At 38.3% G+C, this 23,098-nt stretch overlaps 1 protein-coding gene across 4 annotated transcripts in view; it reads left to right on the top strand.

The window, feature by feature from the left end:
• lrp8 (low density lipoprotein receptor-related protein 8, apolipoprotein e receptor) overlaps positions 1 to 23,098 on the top strand; it is a 162,299-nt gene that overhangs the window by 73,182 nt on the left and 66,019 nt on the right. For all 4 annotated transcript variants that reach the window (XM_037534911.1, XM_037534909.1, XM_037534910.1 and 1 more), the window contains exons 3-4: positions 733 to 855; positions 17,978 to 18,106. In XM_037534911.1, the coding sequence (XP_037390808.1) occupies positions 733 to 855; positions 17,978 to 18,106 (252 nt within the window). The remainder of the gene's footprint in view (positions 1 to 732; positions 856 to 17,977; positions 18,107 to 23,098) is intronic.

The following is a 23,098-nucleotide window of genomic DNA, read 5'->3' as shown; positions in this document are numbered from 1 at the left end:
GCTCCACACACTCTTATACAGACTCAAACACTCCCAAACACAATCAGGAATCAAAGGCTTTATAGATTCACTATAATGTATACCTATGCAGCTCTAATGACTCCCAGAGGAGTAATCACTCAGGCCAGTGAAAACTTCTCAAACTAAACCACATAGCCTAAACCACACACAGACAAGCTTTCATGCTAGCAAGCAGCACTGTCATCTCTACTCATTCATTTCACTGCTAACCTACATTCCAGGGTTGGTGTTGAGTTCAGTGTGTGGTAGGGTTTCAATAAAAGACTTAACATGAGGGAACAAGACAGTTAAGGGGCACTTAGCCACATAGCATTTGTTAGTTGTAATTTGGAAACCAAGCATGAAACAAAGATATGGTTTTTACTGTGCAAGTTCCTCTCACTTTCTGCCTCGGGACAACTGTTGTCAAGGGAATGGAGCATTCTCTCGACCAGCGAGTTTGTGAAGCGTTCCAATTTTCCTAAGGTGAAAGAACCTGCAGAGTGGATTAAATAGGCGCATAATGGTGGCTAGAAATCCCTGCAGTGTTTTTTTATTGTTATTTTTTTTATTACACAGTTCTTGATGCTTGATTCTTCTATGATACTTATGTGTACTGCAGTGATTCTATAAACTTTGCTGGACAGACTAGATTTGGCACATATAATGAAAACATATGTAAGATGTTCATGTTCTCATATCCCTTTTTTTTGTCTTTCTTTTTTGGTGCAGCAAAAAAGACATGTGCCACAACAGACTTTGCCTGTAAGAATGGACAATGTGTGCCAGCTCGCTGGAGGTGCGATGGTGAGCCTGAGTGTGCAGATGGGTCTGACGAAGCTGACGCTACCTGCAGTAAGTGATGTTTATGTGGGGGTATGTGTGTGTAACTACTTTATGCCTGGTATAAACTCAAGTGTAATCAGATGTTTTATTTGCAGGTTAAATGCTGCACAGTGATGAACATATTTAAGAAGCATTTCACTAAGCGCATAATAGATTGTGGGCTGTAACTAAATCCAAAATTCAGCACCCACTGGGCCAAGAACCAAAAACCATAAAAGCTGACAGTATATAAAAACAGCTTACATAAAACAAACTTACTGAAGTTATTCAGTAAGTTTGTTTTATGTAAGCTGTTTTTATATACTGTCAGCTTTTATGGTAAGTAGTTTTTAACAGTAAGTAAGCTACAGTATGTGCCATCAGTTCAATTTTATACTTTGGCACTGGTGTTTTTTTTCTGTTTGTTTGTTTTTTTCTTCATCAACAGATGCCATTGACATGTTTCTTCCTAATTTTGGCCTTTTTCAGGAAAACAATTTCAGTGTCCCTACATCTGATATGGAGCAGTGAAAGCTGTATGTTCTCTTTAAGATTTAGTGGGCAAACAGCAAAACTTGATTTTCTCAAAATCCTAATTATGGCACTCAGGAACTTCTTATCTTCTGCATAGAGATGCATTATATTTAGCAACAGAGCATTCTGAGTATAAGTGCAATGATCATCCATTCCTCTGTACAGCAAGTTCGGTAGAACTATAGTGGCACAAGCACAGACTTTGTTTAACTGAGGCAGAACTAACAGTGCATGGCCTGCAGAGCTTCATTGCCACTCTGAATCATGGCTATTCTCATCACTGGACATCACTCTTCTTTATGGTCCATGGCTCACAGAGTGTCTGCTTATTGTGATACATTTGTCTTGTCTGCTTATAATTGGCATCAGTAAGTCTTTTTCCCTTCCAAAAATGGAGCGTGCTTACTCATGTTTGAAGAGAGGAAATAATTGTCTAATCACATTCCAGTTTCCAGTGCCAGCTGTATGTTTCTGAATCAAATCTTCACACTTTTGTTGCATTCTTCAGGCCCTTATTTGGCAGATGCTTGATTAACAAGCCAGGAGGACTTACACATTTTCTTCTTAAACTTCTGTAGAAACTTGGGATCCTGCTTCAGAAGCTGGAAGATCTGATTCACCAAAGATGTTTAGCTGTTAGCCGTACTCGTCTCTTGTGGGGGGAGTGTGGAAGATAATTTCTTCACTGCTGCTTCAGCGCATGGATGCGTTCAGGGATGTGAGAAGGTGTTTTAAGTTGGGGTGCTAAAATTCTAAACAGCATTTTTGTGTTGTGAACAGCGACGTCGTGCAAAATAATTTTCCATTTTTTAAATTCAAATTTACATCACACAGAGCGTCCTGTGACAAGCGAATGTGGCACAAAACAAAAACATGCTCACATAACCAACACATCAAAACTACTGATGCTCATCTTACTGCTGTTTTTTAGAATATGTAAATATATGTAAAAATACAAACTCCAGAACTCCAGATATAAGTTTTACTATGTTCAAATTAGTTTCACATTCAGATCTTTTTTTTTTTTTTTTTTTTTTTTTTAGCTGTTACAATAAACTAAATCTTTAATATGGTGGTCCTGGTGCACCCTCTGCACCTCTTTCCAAGTCCCTAGATATATTATTGCGCTGTTTCCAAAAAAAAAAAAAAAAAAAAAATAGAGCACATTTATTAGGTTGGAATAATAGAGTTGACATTCACATTCTCAAGGGCATGATGGTTCGGTTGCACATAGGCTTCGCCCACACTAAGGCTTCATGATGGTGACCTCTGCAGCCAGAAAGCCTATTTGTCATTTGTTTGTTTTGGTTGTCTGTCCCCCTGAAACCATTCACCCAGTGTTGTGAGTGCTGATCAAATGCATGGTGGCAGAATGAACACAAACATCCAAAAAAAAAAAAAAAAACATCCAAGGTCACCACTCTCAAATGTGTATGTGTGTGTAGACTGGGCGAACATGTTCCTCAATCTCCGTGCTCCCTACGTTAGATTGCTTTCGAAAATTGCCCTTACCTTTGTTCAGGCATGGCTTGCTTTACAACCAGCAGATACTATAGCCTAGTTCCAGTCCTAAGGGTCCTTTCGCATAAGTTATTGTACCTCACTCAAGCCTTGTTAGTAATTTTCACAAAATCCACTCCAAATGTTTCTCACTCTGTGGTAATAGAGAATTGACTGACTGCTGTGGCAGTACAGCAGACTATCATGCTGTGCTCAGTCCAGTAATAACAGGTGAATAATGGTGAAAAATGACTGCAGCATAGTGGCTGTGCTGGGTCCCGTCAATGTCTTGATCAATGGGGATGGCAGCAGAGTCATTATGGTTGCATTAAAAAGTAATAAACAGTGGCGTATCTACATGACTTGGGCGCTTACGCAAAACCAAAACCCTGTGTGGGTCATATAGCAGCATGATTAGGAATAATGAAATAGGAGTCCTGCCTCAATTGTATGCTAATTTATCAACATGATGGAAATAATGCATGGCAACACTTCTCTCTCTGACCTTACATGGGCAAATTTTCTGTATGTCTGACAGCTAGGGTTTACTATGCAAGGTACTGTACAGGGTTTCTAGTTAAAATATTTAATTGAAGTCAAGGTCATTAAAATGCCAGTACCATGGAAAACCGAACTGAATATTCTTTACTTTTGTGAATACAGAAGTTTGATGTGGTATGTAAACACTGTGAAAGTTTCAAAACTTATAATTTATTGCTCAGTCTGTACAGTCCATATACCCAAACTAAGCTGCAAAAGCAAGCTCAAATGAATTGTTTTTGTGATGTCACGAAAACCAATTTTTTTATATATATATCCACCAATTTGGCCTGCGACAGTTTAGCCACGCCCATTCATGTTGAAGTTATAAGGAGTGTTTAATTAAAAAAGCAGTCTGGACTTAGACACAATGCAAGGCATCCAGTCAGAACAAACACTGAATACAAATATCAGTCTTAAAATCACAGTAAAAGAAACAGACTGTTTTATTTAATTTGTTGAAAAATCATCACATAACAATGCATCATGAATAAACAAGACTAAATAAGACTAAATGCAGCATAATAACTTTCCACCAAATTCAAATCCTCTTCTACATTCAGACATTATTATCAATCAAAAGTTTACAGTCTGCTCTAATGATGTTTTAAAACATTTAAGAGTAAGCAATACCAAACTCTTTGCACCTAATTTTTTTTTTAAATATTTGCATAAATGCACCTCACACAGGGTTTAACACGGGTTGCCTAACTCTGGTTAATGAGGGTCATAGAGCTACATGTTAGTGATGTTCACACACCAGATTCAGTGTTCTTGTAATGAACAAGCTTATCTTAAAAATAAATTCAATAATCAAGCACATAAAGAACTCTGGTGAATTTAAACTCAGAGCTGAGCCGTCTCCTGCATGCTTACACTCTTAAAGTGAACTGGCCCATGCTTGTACATGCAGAAAGCACACACCAAAGCCATTGGCATTCTACCTTCTCACAAGATCCCTTCTTCTATCTTGTTATCTCCAATCAAGGTTAGGTCAATGATACAGGCTCTCCAAAGTTTCTCTCCAAGACTAATCATGTGCTTCTCTCAGTGTTACGTCAGTTCTTGTCCTGTTCAGATCCTTTTTTCATTTTTCTCCTTTATCTGCTTTGATTACTTTGCAATTAACACTCCTCCCTTCCCTCTCCACAACCCTCTGAAACGTATCCATCTCCATCTCTGATCCCCAGTCAGTTAAATAATGCATCTGATTGAATTGATTTTCTTCGTAAGGAATCAATGGCTTTGCCCAAGAGACTCCTTCAATCAGATTAAAGCAAAGACAGCAGACGCTGCATCAGGACCTCTAGTAATTACTAAATTTCAGAGCGAAATACTTTTAGAGAATTTTGAAGAAAAAAAAAAGGAGATACTTGTGTAAGTTTGCCATGTTAGTGTTACCACAGCAATGGAAACTTGCACATACACATTGTGGTTCAAAGAACACATTGCTCACATTGAAAAGCCAAATATTTGTCTTGATTAATTTACTGCTGGCCAGAAGTCTAGATTCATACCTGGGTTTTTGGCAACAATTAAAAAAAAGCCGACAATACAAGCTTGTAATTGTTCATACATGCTAAAAACATATGCTAATAACCTTTGCATACTATTACTAGTGTCTGCTTATGCCTGTATGGGAATTTCAGTATTTGCACCAAGCTACGCAGTACCCCTCTTGTCACTGGGGAGGTATCCTCAAGGGTACATCTCGGTACATTTACTCAGGGAACATAACTGTTACATAATAATTATATAATTCACTGAAATTATATTTTCTAAGTTGTATTGACTCCACTCACCCCGTCTCATCTCCACAATTTTATGGTTCTGTTTTAAAACATTGGGTTATGAAAAAACTTTATTGCAGTTCTAAATGTTATTGCTGTTCAAGATTTTTTTTCCAATTAAAAGTATTTTCGATGATCAATCATGCAATTCACGTTAGAGTTTCAGTTGTATTTCATTTTATCTCTTTCCTTTCAAATAGTAAAAAGATTTAGTTTAAAGTTATGCTTGGTAGAGGTTTGCATTCCCTATAAGAAAGTTCCAATAAATTGTGTAAATGGTGGGAAAAAAAATCACGATTATATAACTTAGCTGAATGATGGTTTCAGATATTAAAAAAAACCTCAAAACTATTCAGATTTCATACTTCTACCCTAAGGGTCATTTTGTTTCTGAAGAGTCCATAAGTAAACATATAGATTTGTCGATCTTATCCAAGCATAACGGTCATTGTAAGATGTTACTCAAAGTGTTCAGTGATACCTGTTCTACTATTTACTCCTTCATTCTCTACTATTATGCCTTATAATGGTTTATTATAATGCATAGAAACCTGTGTATTCAAAATGCTTCACATAATATTATTTTAACATTTTACAGCTTGCGTTATAGTTGTATTGGATCCATCTCAATAACCTGTGATTCTCCAGTCTTCATCTCTTTCTTCCTGCTCACCAGCTCCTCTCATGCGTCTTTGTTAATGCTTTCTTAATCCTTCTTAGTTCTTTCTTAATGTGATGTCTTGTCACAAACTCACAGCCTTGCAGTCAAGTTTATTTAATGTTGTTGTATACGATTTGTTCAGTCCTCAGATCTTGTGCTGTTTTTAACATATGTGCATCTGACTCTAAGCTTATACCAGATCAGAAGACAAAAGTGTGAGCCTATTATACTGTAGTTTTGCTACTTAATTATTTTGGTATTAGGCAGAGATCCAGTTAGATGCACCGGACGGGTTCAATTTCATGCTTCAGGCCGCGGTTCCCTAAAGTAATTTCCCGTGTGACCACGCTTCGCCAGCATTCTGTGGCCCGGCGGCACCAGACCGGCTCCCTGGCTGTCCTCTCCTGTCCTGCCATACAGTCTAGAGGTGTCAGTGCTGCCTGATTGCTTCTTAGCCACGTGGTCAGTGAAAGGCATTTTAATTTCACTCCCATCAGAGCTGGTTTCCCTCACTATCTGATTGAGCTCAAACCACACAGTTCATCTGCTGACTACAAGAGGTTTACCGTTCTGCCAGAAGCAGTGCTCTTCTGAGTACATCCATTTTTCCTGGCTCATCTCTTTCTTCTGATGTAGCCAGTAGTGCTAAGTAGAAATGTGCTAACTACAGAGTGTTATCACATGTTGCATGACGAGAAACACAGGCTGGCTTTTCACTTTGAATTCTCCTGCTTGTAAGTTGCCTGCAATGATTTCTGTGCAACTTGGCAGTTACACTCAGCAATTAAAAAACAGGCAAAGTTGCAGGTAACACATTTGACTACTGTACTACTTAACCAAACTGTGTCATTCTCTATCTATCTATCTATCTATCTATCTATCTATCTATCTATCTATTGTTGAATTTTATTTTAATTCTTGGAAAATGTTTAAGTAGCCTGTGTGGATGTAACACACTACCTCACTCATCCTGTCCTAGGAGCACAACTACTTTTTTGAAGAGAGCATCTCAGTCTCTTCTTTTGTAATAGTTTTCATCCTTTGGATCCCAATGGAATCTCCTTTTTAGCCATCCAATAAGCCATCTTCTGTTTTATTTTTCTGCTTAGTGATTTGAAAGCATGCATTTAGATGAAGCTTTAGATTTTGGTGGAAAAGACCAACGTGAAAGTTAAGGCTGTTTTTGGAGAGTTCTGCATTATTATATATGCTGTTTATTGTTTGCACTGTAATTGTAACGGATTTGTGTGACTCAGCTATGCTAAGACTTAGCTTGTTGCGGAAGTGTCTTGTGAGAGCTTATGAGTGCTATCAAAGTGACTGGGCTTGCTGAGCAGTGCTCAGCAGGCTGATAATGAGCCGCTGTTGTTGGGGGAAGCACTGCTGGATTGGGTCAGAGGTCACTGTTCCTTAGAGGCAAATTTAATTGACAGAAGGCCCAGAGACATACATTCTCGTTCACTCTGTATAGGCCTCTTAGTGTTCGGCTATCCGGTGGAGTCCAGATGAAGAGATGATGTGTGTGTTTGTTAGTGGGGTTGAATCGATTTTGTGTGTGTATGTGTGGTGTGTGTTTGTGTGGTTTTGTGGTTAGAGATCATGAATAATTTAACTGGTATCTCTGTTTAATGTCACCTCTAGAAGTTCCGAGGAACACACACACAGACAAGATGAACTTTTCAAAGCCTCTGGAGGGTTTAATACCTGGAGTATTCACTTATGGGAATTCACCTATCCCTGGATTGATTTAAGTGATGTATAGACATCATACATTGCTCTGTTTCACTGGCCACAACTTGGAGGGAAAAGATAAGGCCTAAGAAATATTTTCAAAGCATTTCTGCTATGATTCCATCAATTCCATTTTTACACTCAATTAGTGACCCCTGATCTTCCCCGTTTTCTATTGATCTGTGGTCAACGGCCTTAGGCCAGAGCTAGATCTTGCTGTTCCCTTCCTCCCACTCCTCACTATTGCTTTACAAGGGCATTGCAGGAGATTGCTCATGCTGCCTCATAGTTTTTTTGCCACATTGTTAGACGAAGTCTACTTGGAAGGTATTTGTATATCATGGTATCGTATTGCTTTGGTCCAGTATCTCTGCATATTTCAGTTGTCGAAACAAAATCTCCAAAACAGTAGCTTTATGGGAGAAGGAATTTATAATGGAAAGTACTGTTTACAAATTTTCTTTTGATGGGTTCATTATAAAATCACACAATGTAAAGCTCAGGTGATTTTCAAATTGTGTAAAAAAAAATTCTGACAGCAGTATGACGCTGGAACTATTAGACTTTAAAGCATTTAGCAGTTACAGTCATGTCGTCAGGTTGAGATGATTGTGTATCAATTAATGTTGTCACAAGGCCCATAGTTAAGTTTTAACAAAGATTCCATAACATCAAATCAACTGAGATTGTGATTAGATCATTTTAATTTAGCAGTTGACAGTTATCATTTAAAAAATAATATATTTGTTTTCCCCAAATCCACTACTTCTGTAATGTCTGTCTTCTTCTTTCTTTGTCCTCCATCAAGTAACATTGAACCATGAACATCTTTTAAGAGATCAGTCATACATGGAATTGGCACTAGTCAAACAAAACCCTTAATTATAAAACATATCAATAGCAAGGTCACACAGTTTTCCCCTTAAACCTGGTTTATCAGAAGGACGAGACTGTAAATGCTCCATAACACATGTAGTAAATTAGCCTGCTGAAGAGAGGTTGCCCTCCTTATTACACAAGCCTTTGCTCTGTGATGAGCTGCCCTCAGAAGACTTTAGAGAGGGAAGGACAGAGCTTAACTCCTCTATTAAAAATCACAGGGAAGGGTTTGCAGTAGATTACTGCCTACAAAGGATGCACTTGTTTTCATTAATTCATACCAAATATACATAATCCTGATAAGATTAGGTGGCTTTGAAGAGCGTTACGTACATTGCATAGACACAGACATAGTTTTTCACACGTTCACACTCACATAGACTCACATACACTTACATTTCCTGAGTCCTCAGCTTGTGTGCCATTCACAAAATCTGACTTCAGTGTTGAACTATTTTAGTTCATGCTCTGATTTAGCATAAATAACCATGTTCCCTGCTCACTCATGTGACACACTGCCCCAGTTTTTATAGTATGGGTATTCTTCCTCCATCTAGCGCTTTTTGTTCTGTATTAATGATGCCATGCTTGGTCTATCTTTACACATGTACAGTAGGAGACATAAATGGCTGAGCATTGTTCTGAAGAGTGTGACTCACTATTTTTGGTGACCATGATACATTTCCCATCCGCTACCCTCTAAGACATGTCCAATAAACAGATATAAGTTGAACATGTGCCTTCATAAATTAGATTTCCAGATGCAGACATCAATAAACATAGGACTCCTTAGGCTACGGACTTTTAGAATGAGGTTTTGATCCACTTCAGACTTAAAGGGAGCTGCCCTTTTGACATCAAAGTGGAAGATTTGTTCTCTTAAGAAACGGCCCTTGGCAGAAAAAGAAGGGAAAGAACAGAGTCCGAGTGTCAAGTGACTGAGAATTGCCCAGTAGAGAACACGGCAACGTTTAGTACAGCGCTTTGATGTAGAGAGGGAGAATTAGCCTTAAGGGACTGGCCCATATTGCTTGATCCATTTGAGAGGGGTGACTCTAGAGGGATTTAATGAGGAATGGATTTGTGTTTATAAACAGAACATGAGGGACAGTGGCATGCAATCGAAGTGAAGTTGTTAGACTTGCAAATCATGACTGTTTGATTAATGTGGCATGAACTTTGGCAATTTTCACAAGAGGGAAAAAAAGGTCAGCATTCTTTATCAGTTTGACTCTGCTGCTGTATACAAGAGGTCACAGTTAGATTTCAGACTTCTGTAGTGAGTTTAGAATATTTTCACAGCTTACATGCAACATAATTTGTATAATAAATACTAAAGGCTGCTTAATACTTTGAATAATGTTTGATTAATGGTGCTTAATCATATTTCTGTTTTTGAAAAGTAGCTTGTGGCACAAAGATAAACAAAAGCAGTTTTTATGCATTCAACTTTTTTTGATGTAGGACTTAAATAAAATAATAAATAATTTACTTTATGAAGCAATATTTTGCTATAAATTATTGATTTTCTTTTGGCCAGTGTGCTAGTTTTTTGTGTTTTTTTTTTTTTTTTTTTTTTTTCTGGAAGCCTCAATTAGAAGGAAATCGCTGCAAATGTAGACCAGCTTCTGGTGCTACTTTAGTACAATAAAAATTCACTGTCAAATGTAATGTAGAATTTAATGGTCAATACCTCTTTTATTTATTTTAATGTAAATGTCTGAGAATTATAATCTGACCATTGCTGGTGTGCGGCGTTTGTGTTGCATCAGAATGACCAGTAATACACATGTGATGGAGAAGCGGCTTAGAAAATGGATGGATTAAGAAAACATACTTTTACTGTTAATTAATGGGTTTCTCTGGCACCCCTACTGCCAGTCTTTTTACCACATGATCATACATTCTCTGCACATATCATTCTCACTTTTTATCACAGATTTTTTTACAGTGTACATGTTGATCATGCTTATAGTAAAACTAAATCCATTGTGCTGTTTTATCAGTTCCAGACTAGGGCTTTGGGTTTTAATCTTTCTGGTTCTCTTTGGCAGTAATCCTATTTCTCATCATTAAGATTCCCTTCAGAATGGCAGGTCTGTGGAGAGCAGTGAGAGCGCTAGAGAATGGGTAATTAAAGCAAGCCTGAGTACATTGATTAGAGCCTATAGGATTCCTCTTATGTGTGAGCTCCAGACGAGAACACGAATTTTGTGCTCACGTGTACACTAGGGCAGACGTGGATGCGGGGCCGCAAGGGGCTTATTTGTCCGCATGTTGACATGCGAGTGGTGTGCATAGTATGTGTGTTAGTAGGCTATTCCCTCAGGTGCCTGTCCAATACCTCCCAGCTTCAAATCTGCCTCTAAATCCTACTGTCCTCTATCTCTCCTTATGACCCGAATTTGACCTCTCTCTGTCTCTGTCTGTCTCTCTCTCTTTCTGTCTCTTAGCAAAGGCTAATGAAGCTGTAAATCTGACCAATGCTTGTGTGTGGCGTTTGTGTTGCATCAGCATGTCCAATAATACACACTCGGGTGTCACGTGACCCACTTTAACTGCTCTTCACCTCCCAGGGTGTGCACACGCGACAGCACACTCCACACATCCCTTTCCAGCCTCTTTGTTCTCATTTTCCCCACTGCAGAGAGCTCTCTCACCCTTCTCCATTGCTTCTGTGAATGAAAAAAAACCTGAGGTTATGATATTTAACAAATCACCAGCAGTCAAAATGTGGGCAATAAAAATATAACTGCTGCACACTCCGTCCCCGGTTATATGAAAACCACTCTTGCCTTTTATTTTATTAATGCTGCCTGTCTTATTTTCACGTCACAGCGCAGACATGCTTTTCGTATGCTAAGGGGCGCTCATTCTGAGCTGAAAGCATGCACTGTATTACAGTGTCTTTTGTCTAATGAATCAGACAGACAAATGAATAAATAGGAAGTGTTATTCCATGGCATGGTTTATCAAGTGTGTTTTAAAGAAATGCACCTTTATATCATCTTTTATCCTACCTTCCTATCTTGTGGTCTTTCACTTTTACATCCTGCCACCCTCTTTGTTCAGGGTTCTTTCTCTCCATGACTGTGTTCTCTCTTGGTCATTACTTGGTCAATATCTGTAGACTACATTGTGATTAAATTGACTAGAGACTGTTGTGCCGACATGTTAAAATGCTTTTCCCTTCAATCACCCTTTGTTTTCTTTTGCACCTTAATCTGACATCTCATTCTTACTTCCTTTTATTCCTTCCCAATTCCCTATCCTCTGCTCATCTCTTTCTCTCTCTCTCTCTCTCTCTCTCTCTCTCTCTCTCTCTCTCTCTCTCTCTCTCTCTCTCTCTCTCTCGCAGAGATTCTCTGAAATTTGTGCCCTAATAGGTTAAATGTTAAAGTCTCCAGCAGTGGTGAATAATAGAGGCACATAGGGTTTTATTGATATAAATGGGATGTCTCTTCTCTTGTTTTACTGAGCAGGTTTTCCTTTGTGATTAAAAGTTTATTTCGCTCAGAGAGGAGCATTCACACAGCACATTTGTCTCTTTCCCGAGGCCATTTATTAGTTGTAATTTCACCACCTCTTATCGATTTATTACCGTCACATTATTCCCAGCATAAATAATGACTTACTGTTAGTCAAACTGCTCGGCTCAACGTGCTGGGTCAGAAAAGTCCATAAATGATCAACTGGTTCATTCATTTGGGTGTTTTACCTTTTGAGCAATGCCGGCTATCGACTGAATTCTAAATTGTTCCTGGAGATTATCGGTCTACCGATTGCTGAAAAAAATTCCAAGCTCAAAGTCCCTGTGTGTTTAGTCAGTTCAGACTTCAAGCTTTTCATCAGTGTGGTGCTGCAAAACCGTGTAAGTAAGACAGCTGAATAATCCCCCTCAACCCAGCCAAACAGCATAGACTGTACATTGATTTCCTGAGTTGGGTTTAATTGAAACACCACAGAGAGTCTGTGCTCCAGCTTTGTGACTATATGTGGAAGTCTGTGTTGTAGCACCAGCATAGGCTCCCTTTAGAATAGGTGCATATAATGATTACATATTTTCTACACATATTCTTCAGCAATGACAGGGATTAATAACACCTGCTATTAGTTCCCCTCATTGTTTTTCCAAACATTCAGGAATCTACGCTCAGATTCATTATCATAGAAGTCTGCCAGGGTAGGGGCACAATCAGTCACTGCCAGCATTACCCGTTAGCTTACCAGTGCATGTGGAGTTGGGAGCCTGCACCATGTTAGACATGTTAAGCTATGTCTCTCTCTTCCTCCCCCTATCTCAGCAGAGCAACATTAGGGAGGTACTTAATCAAAAGCACATTAGCATATTATACATGCGTCCCTTCTTATCGTAGCCCAGCCCCACTACAGGGACATGGCCAGAATATCAGAAACAACCCTTCATTTTTACTAATGGGATCTGGGTGTGAGGTTTCTGGATAGAGTGATTGCAGCATACAGAATGAAATTAGATGGACACATTTACTGTCCAGTCCTTCGCTGTTGCACTGAAATAAAGTCCTGCTGACAATTGGGAAATAGACCATGAGTCTTAGTTCAATGGAATAAGTGTCGGAATCAATACAGCAACACAAACAGTTGATGTTGCTGATTCCCCACTGTGCCCTGTTGTACAGGCCTATGTACAGTACTAAAGGTATGGCCTCTTTATTGGCCTCTCTGTTTGTTTGCTTCCAGTTTACACAGACTGATGTCAAAAGCAAATAAAATATTTATCCCTTACAGTGCTCCACACACTTGATGTGTAATAAGGGAAGCCCACTGAAGTAAATAATAAAAATAATAAATAAGAGGGGTCTCCTTCGGGCGTGCGCATGTGTATATTTCAGAGCTTATAGCAGTACTGATCGTTAAGGAGGTAGATAACTGAAACCAAATGAGTGTTTTGTTGATTTTCTAAGTTAATACATCTTCTACAAGGAACAAATTTATATAGGGTATATATAGTATATATAGTTTTAATTAATTTGCTAAGATTTTCATATTGGGAAAAAACTATAAAATGTATAATTTTTTGCACAGGCTACTTTTTTATAATTATTTTGTAAAGTTTAAAACAAATAAACAGGCTTTTATTATAAAGTATTGTATAAATCCACCAACACAGACTTCACTAAATAGTCAAGGATATTTTTGCCAAATAATTTTTACATTTTTTTCTTTTGCAGCTTGTTATTGCACATCATACTTATTTTGAGCAGTCTACTAAGGCTGTGGCTGGGGCATTGATCCAGAAGAACCAGAAGTGTTTTTTCAGTCATGGTTACATTAGAGATGCACATTTATCATGTAAAAGCCTGTTTATTGGCAAGGAAGGAAGTTAAAATGCCAGTTCCAACTATTGGAAAAATTATAAATATCAGCTCCGAGTATTGGCCAGGATGATGGTCTGTTGTCTCCTGTGTGCACATGTGTGACTATGCTGAGAAACAGAAGGCAAGAATATAGATTTGTGCTGTTCAGGTGTTGCAACCACTTTCGCCTTCCATAAGGAACTAGCTAAAGGTTCCTACTAGCCCTGCCTTGGCTTATTTGGGTTGGATCATTGAATCAGAAAAGCCTTCCAGGAACTTGTCAATAAGTGCATCGATACATCTCAGTCTGTCTGCCAGGCTGTGTTGCAAGAATCAGCTTTGGTTTCTACAAGGCACTGACCTTCACAAGGACTACCTAAACTTAACTTCTCAGCAGCTTTAAGAGCTCCTCTTCCAATTAGAGCAGGACATGCTGCTTTAGCGTTTTTTTTTCTCACATACCTTCATTGGTCTCGACCTTCGGACTTTGCTTTTTGGCGTGAAGCATAGTAGTAGGTGTAAAAGGCACCTCAGACGACAGTCTGGACCAAAGGTTCAAATTTTTTCGTCCGAACGAAAGAGGTGGTCTCGGTCCATATCAAACTGAACCATGGGTCAGTTCACCTGAAATGTGGATTCACTTTTTCAGACCAACTACAGGAAGTCAAGGCAGGCTGTCGTCACCCACTGAACAGTAGGCGAAGAAATAGAATTGGGAGAGCAAACTGAGTCACGATAACACACGGTGTTGAGTAATGCAGCGCATGGATGTGATAACTACAGGGTGTAGGTTTGTCATGCAAAGTTCTTTGGCGCGCATGTTGAATTGCGGTGTGAAACCAAAACTAATTGGATCAAATGTATACATTGCAACAAAAACATGAGCCTTGGTTCAGAACTTGGTCCAGACTTTCAGGTGTGAAAACGCCCTAAAGCACTAAATAGGAATTAACAAAACTGCACAACGTTCCTCCTTTGTTGGGTCTTTATTAACAGTAACTATGGCAAGTATATCTTTTATATTGTAGGCTTTAGTGGTCATGTAAGTGCTAGCTGAAAGCTTCAGTGGTGAAAATAATGGCCGGTCAGGTGGTGTATGATTGTGACTTTAAAGGTGCTTACTGTGGCATTTTAAAGATTTTTCTTCGAGCTGCTACATTTAGTTAGTTGCTTGACATGTGCTGCAAATAATCATAGTAAACCTTGTTATGAAATTGTGTATATGTGCATGCAAGAGATGGAATGCCATCATACCATATATGGTACTGTAATGCACTTACCCACCCACGTATGATTTGTAGCTGTGAAATCCATCTCTTAAATGTAACTTGTTAAAGTCGTCTCCGTAATATGGTCTTGGTTTTTTCCAGGAATTAATGATTTTTTTTGGGCTTATCCATGTGCGTCTCTGAAATTTCATTTCCCTGCTGCTATTAACCACATTCCATCAGTACCCAGATGATGGTGATTTGTATTGTTAGATAAATATGATAATCTAATAACCTCCCCCTCTTGCTGGTCTTCTCATAACTTTGTTCCCTGAGGAGGAATTGAGCTGAAGACAGAATGAGTTTCACTGGGTGCTGGAAAAGATTTCAGCTAGTGCGGGCACACTGCTCCTATTCACAAACCTTTATTCTGCATGATGCTTTCCATGTGAAATGATCTGTAAAGATGTTCAAAATGATACCAGTATCTCTCCTCTCTGAGCCACAGAAGAATTCCTCATTGTTTGCCAAAGACTTTCATTGCTTTGTCATTTGTGATTTCAAGGCATTTTTCAAGTGAAGAATTATAGATGGCATAAGCAAAACCAGCTTGCTTTGTAAGATAGACTAAGGCTGTTTCAGACTGCATCCCTTTCACAATTGCCAGCCGCCCCCTTTTCATTCAGCACTGAACTCCGTCCTCTCTAGCACCAGAGGCGTCTCTTTTTTCCAATTACATGTGCTAACCTCCGTTATCCATCTGTCACATAGAGCAGTGAGGTGCTTGCTGGAGGGTCCAAGTCTTACTGCATGGTTGATTGTGATAGGGCCATGTTGTGGGAGAATTTTAAAACTCTCAGTAGGTAGAGTAGATGTTGTTATAGTGTACAACAACATGCACACCTCTGTAGGCAACAACATGCACACCTCCAGTATCTCAACTAGGTGTATGTTGGCAGACACCTATGTAGACTTCTGTGCCCAGTGCCCATATGTGCTCTCAGATTCGCAAATGCAGGAATTATTTACTTATTTAATTATAATTATTTAATTATAAATAATTATATAATTATTTAATTATTTAACTTGCTAAACATTAAGCTACAATGTAATAAAGGAAATGCACTTTTGTTATTGGTAAAATCTTTTAGTAGGACAAATATGAACTGAAAATTAATGATAACACATACATTAAATACGTTCAGATTTTTTTTATAGTATATAGGCTACATAATATGCCAACATCCTCAACAATAAAGAATAGTTGATCATTCAAGTGAATAAATTCCTTTGTTATTTAGTTATACTTGCACTTTGAATGGCTGGCATTTGTGTGTGTTTTTTTTTTTTTTTTTTGCCATTTCAACTGTGTGACAGTTGAACAAGAGACAGACACAAGAGAGTGAAGGAAAAAATGTCATTTTTGATCTAGGTTTCTCGTTTTCAGTACCATTCCAATGATGAGTTTGAATTTGACACTTAGCCATTTCTGAACAGTTTTGGCCTGATTGTTTCAGTGGCTGGACTTGCATTGCTGGTTTTACTGACATAGAACCTTTACATTATTTACATTCTGTTGGTATTGAAACTTTACATGATGTGAATATTACCTGAACTTTAAAAAGGTTCATCATGCTTGCAAGAGCTATTCATTGAAAGGTTTTTTGTGGACTAAAAATTGTTCTTCTGTGGAAGCAATCCAAAGTAGCCTTTTGGTTCTTAGATTGTGTTCTATAGGCTTTGCACATGCTTATCATTGTATTAGTCATTTATTTACTTTCATTTAATTATGTTGTAAATTCATGTTAACTTTTCCTCACCGCTATGTCTAACCACTCACTCTAACCCTAAGCCTAACTTTGATCCAAAACTTAAACCTAACATTTACTGTCAATCATTTGAGCTTCACTATAATTAGAGCATCTGTAGTTAAGCAGTAGAGGGCTGTTTTTCATCCAGATAAAATGAGGCTGCTGTTTGTAGCAGTACCATCATATTACTGACTGGTCTAATCAAATGTTGCATTAATTGCATCACAAATTTAAAAATGAAAGAAACTGCAAGTTTTTTGTATAACAATGGTTGTAGTCAGTATGAAGAACTGAATAGTCTTTAGATGGGGAATGTGAAAAATGGAGGAAGAAGATGAGATAAGAAGGACAGCGTTACCCAGGGGGCCATGCTATTCTCCATCAGTCAGACAGACAGCCACCCACAATGGGCCATTCTGCTCATTTAAACGCACGCTCATTGAAAATCACTCTGTGACTTTTTACAGGCCTCCTTTATAACCCTGCTTTTTCTCAGTGCAGGTGTGGGGCTCCTACTATATTCAGTCCCACACTACAGTTCAAGTCCAATATAGCTTCTGGAGATGAGGGCTGTAAGTCCATTTGCAGAGCCAGAATGACTTTCTGCTGATGTTGAGATATCTCAAATGTGATTCACCAGCTTCTTTTCCACATTTCCTTAGAGAAAGCTATATTAAAAGAATACACAGAACGAGATGTACCACCCATGCTTAAAGATAACTCCAGATATGCTTGGATTGCAGCTCTGTTCTGTAGGTCTGAATAGGAAATGTTTCCCTGTCAAGGAACCTATAAAGGAAAAAAAGTCTGAGAGTCTGAGAAATAAAAATCTGAAAATGCAAGGTGCCAGGATGGCACTGTAGAGTTGTAATTCCAGTCAGGAGGACTCTGAGATGTATAATTGATGGAGATGATTTCTTAAATCTTCTGTGATCTAATGATCAAACCTCTGCCAGTGGTCTGTTTTTTGATAGGTTGGCAGGCAGCCTGTTGATACAGAATTGCATTGCACATTTTGGAGCTCAAGTAAAAATGTATTAATAAAAACCCTGCAGCACAGTGAGTAGTCAGTCAGCATGTGAACCTTTATTAGCTTAGCTTTGGAATGTAGTGCTTAACCTTTATTAAGATGTTTGTGGCTTTTTTTCCCTTCCTCTTCCAGGTCGGCAAACCTGTCCCCCTGAGAAGTTTGACTGTGGTGGAAGTACAAACAAGTGTGTGTCACTGTCCTGGCGCTGTGACGGAGAGACAGATTGTGAAAATGGCGCCGATGAGGAACAGTGTGCTGCTGGTAAGGAAGTGGGGCAATGGGGTATTGATGAGCAAATTACAGACAGGCAATATCTGTAGGACAAAAGCTGAGTCCTGACCTGTTAGAGAGCACAAGCTGTTGTGTTTTAACCATCCGTCACTGTTCATGCATGGAAGGGCCATGGAGCAGCCAGTGCCTTTTTAAGCCACTGTACCTTTAGGCCTCTTGGGGTAACATGAGGTTAAGTGCCTTGCTTAAGGCCACAACAACAGGGGCTAAAGAAAAGGCAGAGATGTTTTAAGCCTGCTGTGTTGAGGGACTTTATCAACATCTCTTTGTGTCCCTCAAGAGCCATCAACCACCAAATCCTTTAGAGCTCTTATTCACTGAACCACTGGTACAGAACCCAAAAGCAACATGAGTGACCCAGTGCCCCCTTTTAGCTGTTTCTTTGGGTGTAGATGATTGTTTAATGTTACTTGAAGTAATAGTATTAGTTTTTTATAAACAAAGATGGTTGTTTTGGAATTATGTATACTTGCTGTCCGCTTTATTAGGCACATCTACAGTACTGTGCAAAGTCATCTTTTACTTTACCTTTACCTTTTACCGGAAACTTGGTTATTTTTCAGGATATCTTTTGGACAAGATTAGATTTCATGTACGTAAAGAAAACTAAGGAAAAACAGCCATTTTTGACTCTGGAGCTAAAAATGATGGGAGATGAGAGAAAATCAAGTTTCACGCTTCAGCGCTGACAAAATCCACAGCTGTTTCTGTCCATCCTTCCACTGTGAAGGTTGCTGAGAAATAGAAAATTTGCAAATCAAATGAAAAGAAGCTGTTGGTGTGTTCAGAACAATATACTAACCACCACTAGACACCAGACCTCAGTAACAGTTCTTGGAGGTAAAACAAAAAATCCCTTTAGATTTATTTAAGAACTGAAAGCAAGGCAAATAAATGCAATAAAGGCAAATATTAGCTATTTCAATGTTGAGGCTTTAGTGTAATTCTCTGTTAGTTATATGTTTCTGCTTTTTTCATGATGCTATAAATTGAATGAAAATAAATAAGAGTACTCTGATGTACTCTGTTGATACACCTGTAGGTGTGTGCTTAGGAACAGTAACGTTTTCCATTTCCCTACACAGTTTGTATAAGTCAACTTCTATCTGTTCATTAGTGCTTAGTTTCTGACCACAGCACCACCCATGTTTGGATATGTTTAGTTGGTGGACTGTTCTCAACTTGTGATGGGAGACAGGGTCCTAAATAACATTTACACAACACTTAGATCAGGTCAGCACAGGCCTGACAGCAATAAGCTGGCATTTTCAGATACTGTACATGAGTATCATAAAAAATGCTATTGATTTTGCTTTGTGGTTAGACATGTGACCTATAGAAGCACTGACTCTCACATTTCCTTCCAGCAGCATATGGTATGTATTATGCATTTGGCCTTTTAAAACCCTCTTGAATCTGTAATCCAACAAGAAGAGCTGTGGGGTTTGTGGTTACAGGTTGGAAAGTGAAAACAGCATTTTTATAGTGGATTGTGACACGCCTCACCAATCAGAAAGCCCGTGTGTCAACAATGCTTTGTTTTTGCACCATCAAACTTATATTGAGCACTCTCAATTATTACAGTATGACAGAAAATTACAGTATTTGAATAAACCCATTCTAGTCCACATTTGCTACTGCATTTAAACCTAATTTTTGAAGGGTTTTTTTTGGTTACTCTTGAGACAGAATGCTTGAAATTACTGTGCTTTTTCCATTTAGTTTCAGGAGAGTGAAGGGCCAACACAAAAAGACTATATGACACTGTTTGTGTTTCTATAGTATGTGCAAAGTAACATAACACTGTATTTCCATCAGCATGTGCTTAAGATGTATAGGAAAATATAGCTCTTGTTGTAACATCACTTTCCTGTCTCCAGAGAAACCAAAAGCCTCTTTTGCTGTATTCTACCTTGCTGATTTCAACTTTGGCTAGAATTGTTTTTATTTTTTTCTGCTCCTTCTTCTTTTTCTTGCCATTAACATGCTGGACCACTGTGACTTGGGTTATACATGTGTGATTAGCTTTAGCTGTGCAAATTTGAAGAGCACAGAGAGTCTACTCGTGGGAAACATGCCCTGATTCATGACTTCTGTATCCATCTAAGGATTTATTTTCTTAGAAGAAATTCTTACTCCACTTTGTCATTTCTTTTCTTCAGTCTTGTTCCAAAAATGTGAAAAAAACCTACCATGTGTGCCATTATGAACTTTTTACCCTTATTTGGTTTGTGATTCATCTACTAATGCAATTGAGTATGCAAGTACTCAACACAAGGCAGTAGTGGATAATTGAATGCACATTTTTTAGGCATCTGTAGCATATTCACTGCAGGATAAATGAAGGGTTTCTGTTTTATTTGAATCTTTTTTCAACAAAAGAGAAACCTGAGTGAGGAGAGCTGCTTTGATCGTCTGATTGGCACCTCCAGATTTTTCCTTTCTAACTGAATACATGAATACATGATGTTTCATCACAAATTTCAGATTTTTCTTAGTACAGGGTGTCCCAAAAAATTGACATCATTTGAGATGTGAATATCTGAGTAACTCCATGTCCTAGGAAAACGACATTAAATATTCATGTTGAACAATAGAAGATTTATTTATTAAAATTTGAATAAGAAATGATATATTCCGATACTAGTGGTCATCTGGATCACCTGTCACAGACAGCCTTGCTCTTTGAATTTTTTGTGCCATGTCCAACTCTGCTTTCCAGTTGGTGCATGTTTATTGAATTTTCTCCAAAACGCGTGCTGCACACTCGTGTTTGACTGTGTTCGAGCATATTTTAACACACAAAATGCCTTTTCATTTCTAGTGAACGCCATTCTTCAACCTGAAAGAAAAAAATATTACAAGTTAAACTTGATTAGTTTTTACACATTTTGTTAAAATTTGAGATCATTTGAGGGAGAATTGGCTGTTATTAGACTACAAAATGATTTTTTGGGACACCCTGTATTTGATCTCCTTTTGCTTTAATGACACTCGATCTAGCAGTGGACTCCACAAGTTTGTGTGGAATCAGGTCAGTTTGTTCAGATCAGAAAGATCTGAACATGAGCTTCAATGGAAGAGAAGACTCAAAAAATCTGAAAGATCTGATTTGTTTTATACAAAGAAGATAATATGGTTAATGTAACAAATTGAATTAAAATAACAACCTAGATATAGTGCAGATTCCTTAATATTGTCTTTTTATTTTACTTGCCATAACTTATATTTTTCAAAATTGTAAACCTTTCTATTGTTTGTTTTAAATGGAAAAATCACAGATGTCCAATGTGGTCTCAGAATTTGCACTCTATTGTTCTATATACACTATATGGACAAAGGTATTGGGACACACCTCTGTGAAAAGGGTTCTTCACATTGATCAAGAATGTGCTGTAGATGGTTCTATGTAGAACCTTTTTGAAAATTGTTCTATATAGCCCTCAAAAAAGGTTATTCTATAGTTACACTTTTTCAAAAAGATTTATGTAGAACCGTCTACAGCACATTTTCCATCAATCCAAACTCTTTCACAACACAAGCCTTTTAATCATGCAAGGTTTCTTTTGAGCATGCATGGTTCTATGAAAGATGTTCAAATAACCAGATTTTTAAAATGTGTACTGTAATAGGAAGCTACTGTGGCAACAAGTCAGTTTGTGAAATTTCCTCCCTCCTAGACATTAGGTATTATTGAAAAGTGGAAGTGCTTACCACTTTTAACCACAGCAACTCTGCCGCAAAGTGACAGTCCATGCACAAGTTACAGAGCAGGGTCACCGCATAGTGCATCAAAGTTTCCAGCGCTCTGCTGACTCCATAACTGCAGAGTTTCAGACCTCCTCTGGCATTAACATCAGCACAAAAACTGTGCACCAGGCGCTTCATGGCATGAGTTTCCATGGCCGATGGCAGCTGCATATAAGCTTTACATCACCAAGCACAATGCCAAGTGTCAGATGGAGTGGTGTAAAGTACATCACCACTGGATTCTGGAGCAGTGGAAACATATTCTGTGGAGTGACGAGTCACTCTTCACTATCTGGCAGTCTGATGGACGAGTCTGGGTTTGGCGATTGCCAAGAGAATTCCCACAGATACACTCCAAAATCTTGTAGAATGCTACCCAGAGGAGTGGAAGGTATCGGCTCCATATTAATGCCTATGGATTTAGAATGGGATGCCAAAACGTTTGTCCATATGATGTAAATGAAAATAACAAGTGCACCCACACAGTTGATTATGTACTGCAGTCCAGTTTGACCGTTCGACTGTGTTGACTAGGTTGACTTGGTGACTGTGTCACTGTGCCTTTTTAACCTGTGATGTCACACTGACTTAATATAAGAGGTAGCAGGAGTTCCTGTATACTAATTCAGGAATGGGCACTGAAACAGTATTTCTTCACTCCCAACGGACTGATGTGATGATTTTCACCCATTCCTCTTCTCCACACATCTGTGATGAAGTGGAAAATGAGAGCTCTAACATCATAGCAATCTTTCAGCCTTCTCTTCACAATAATTAATTTCCTAGTTCTTGATGTCTGTTCCAGAGACTTCTATTATCTTTTCTATACATTTCTAATAACCTGTATGACTGTATCTTTGATTTATAATTTAAAATGTAATGCTGATGGTTGGTTACTTACATCTTTTAATGCTACATCTGAGGGCTGAATAATGCCTCCAGTAAAATATTTCACATCATAAATCAAATAGTTTTTCAGATCACTACTTATGTGGCAGAACTGTTTGTGGAACATATTAATATTGGAGTTAATGTTTTAGTTCAAAAGCATGATGTATGAAGTAAGGAGTTCAAAATTTAAATGTCTGTTATAATCTACACACACAGCCTCACATTATAATGTGACATTTTCTGAGTCTGCATTCTTCGCACATTGTAGTTCTACAATTACAGACTGTAGTCCATCTGTTTCTCTGCATAATTTGGTAACCT

This window comes from Pygocentrus nattereri, chromosome 26 (genome assembly GCF_015220715.1).
Source record: "Pygocentrus nattereri isolate fPygNat1 chromosome 26, fPygNat1.pri, whole genome shotgun sequence".
Classification (NCBI taxonomy): Eukaryota; Metazoa; Chordata; class Actinopteri; order Characiformes; family Serrasalmidae; genus Pygocentrus; species Pygocentrus nattereri.
This window is presented reverse-complemented; position numbering and strand designations above follow the sequence as displayed.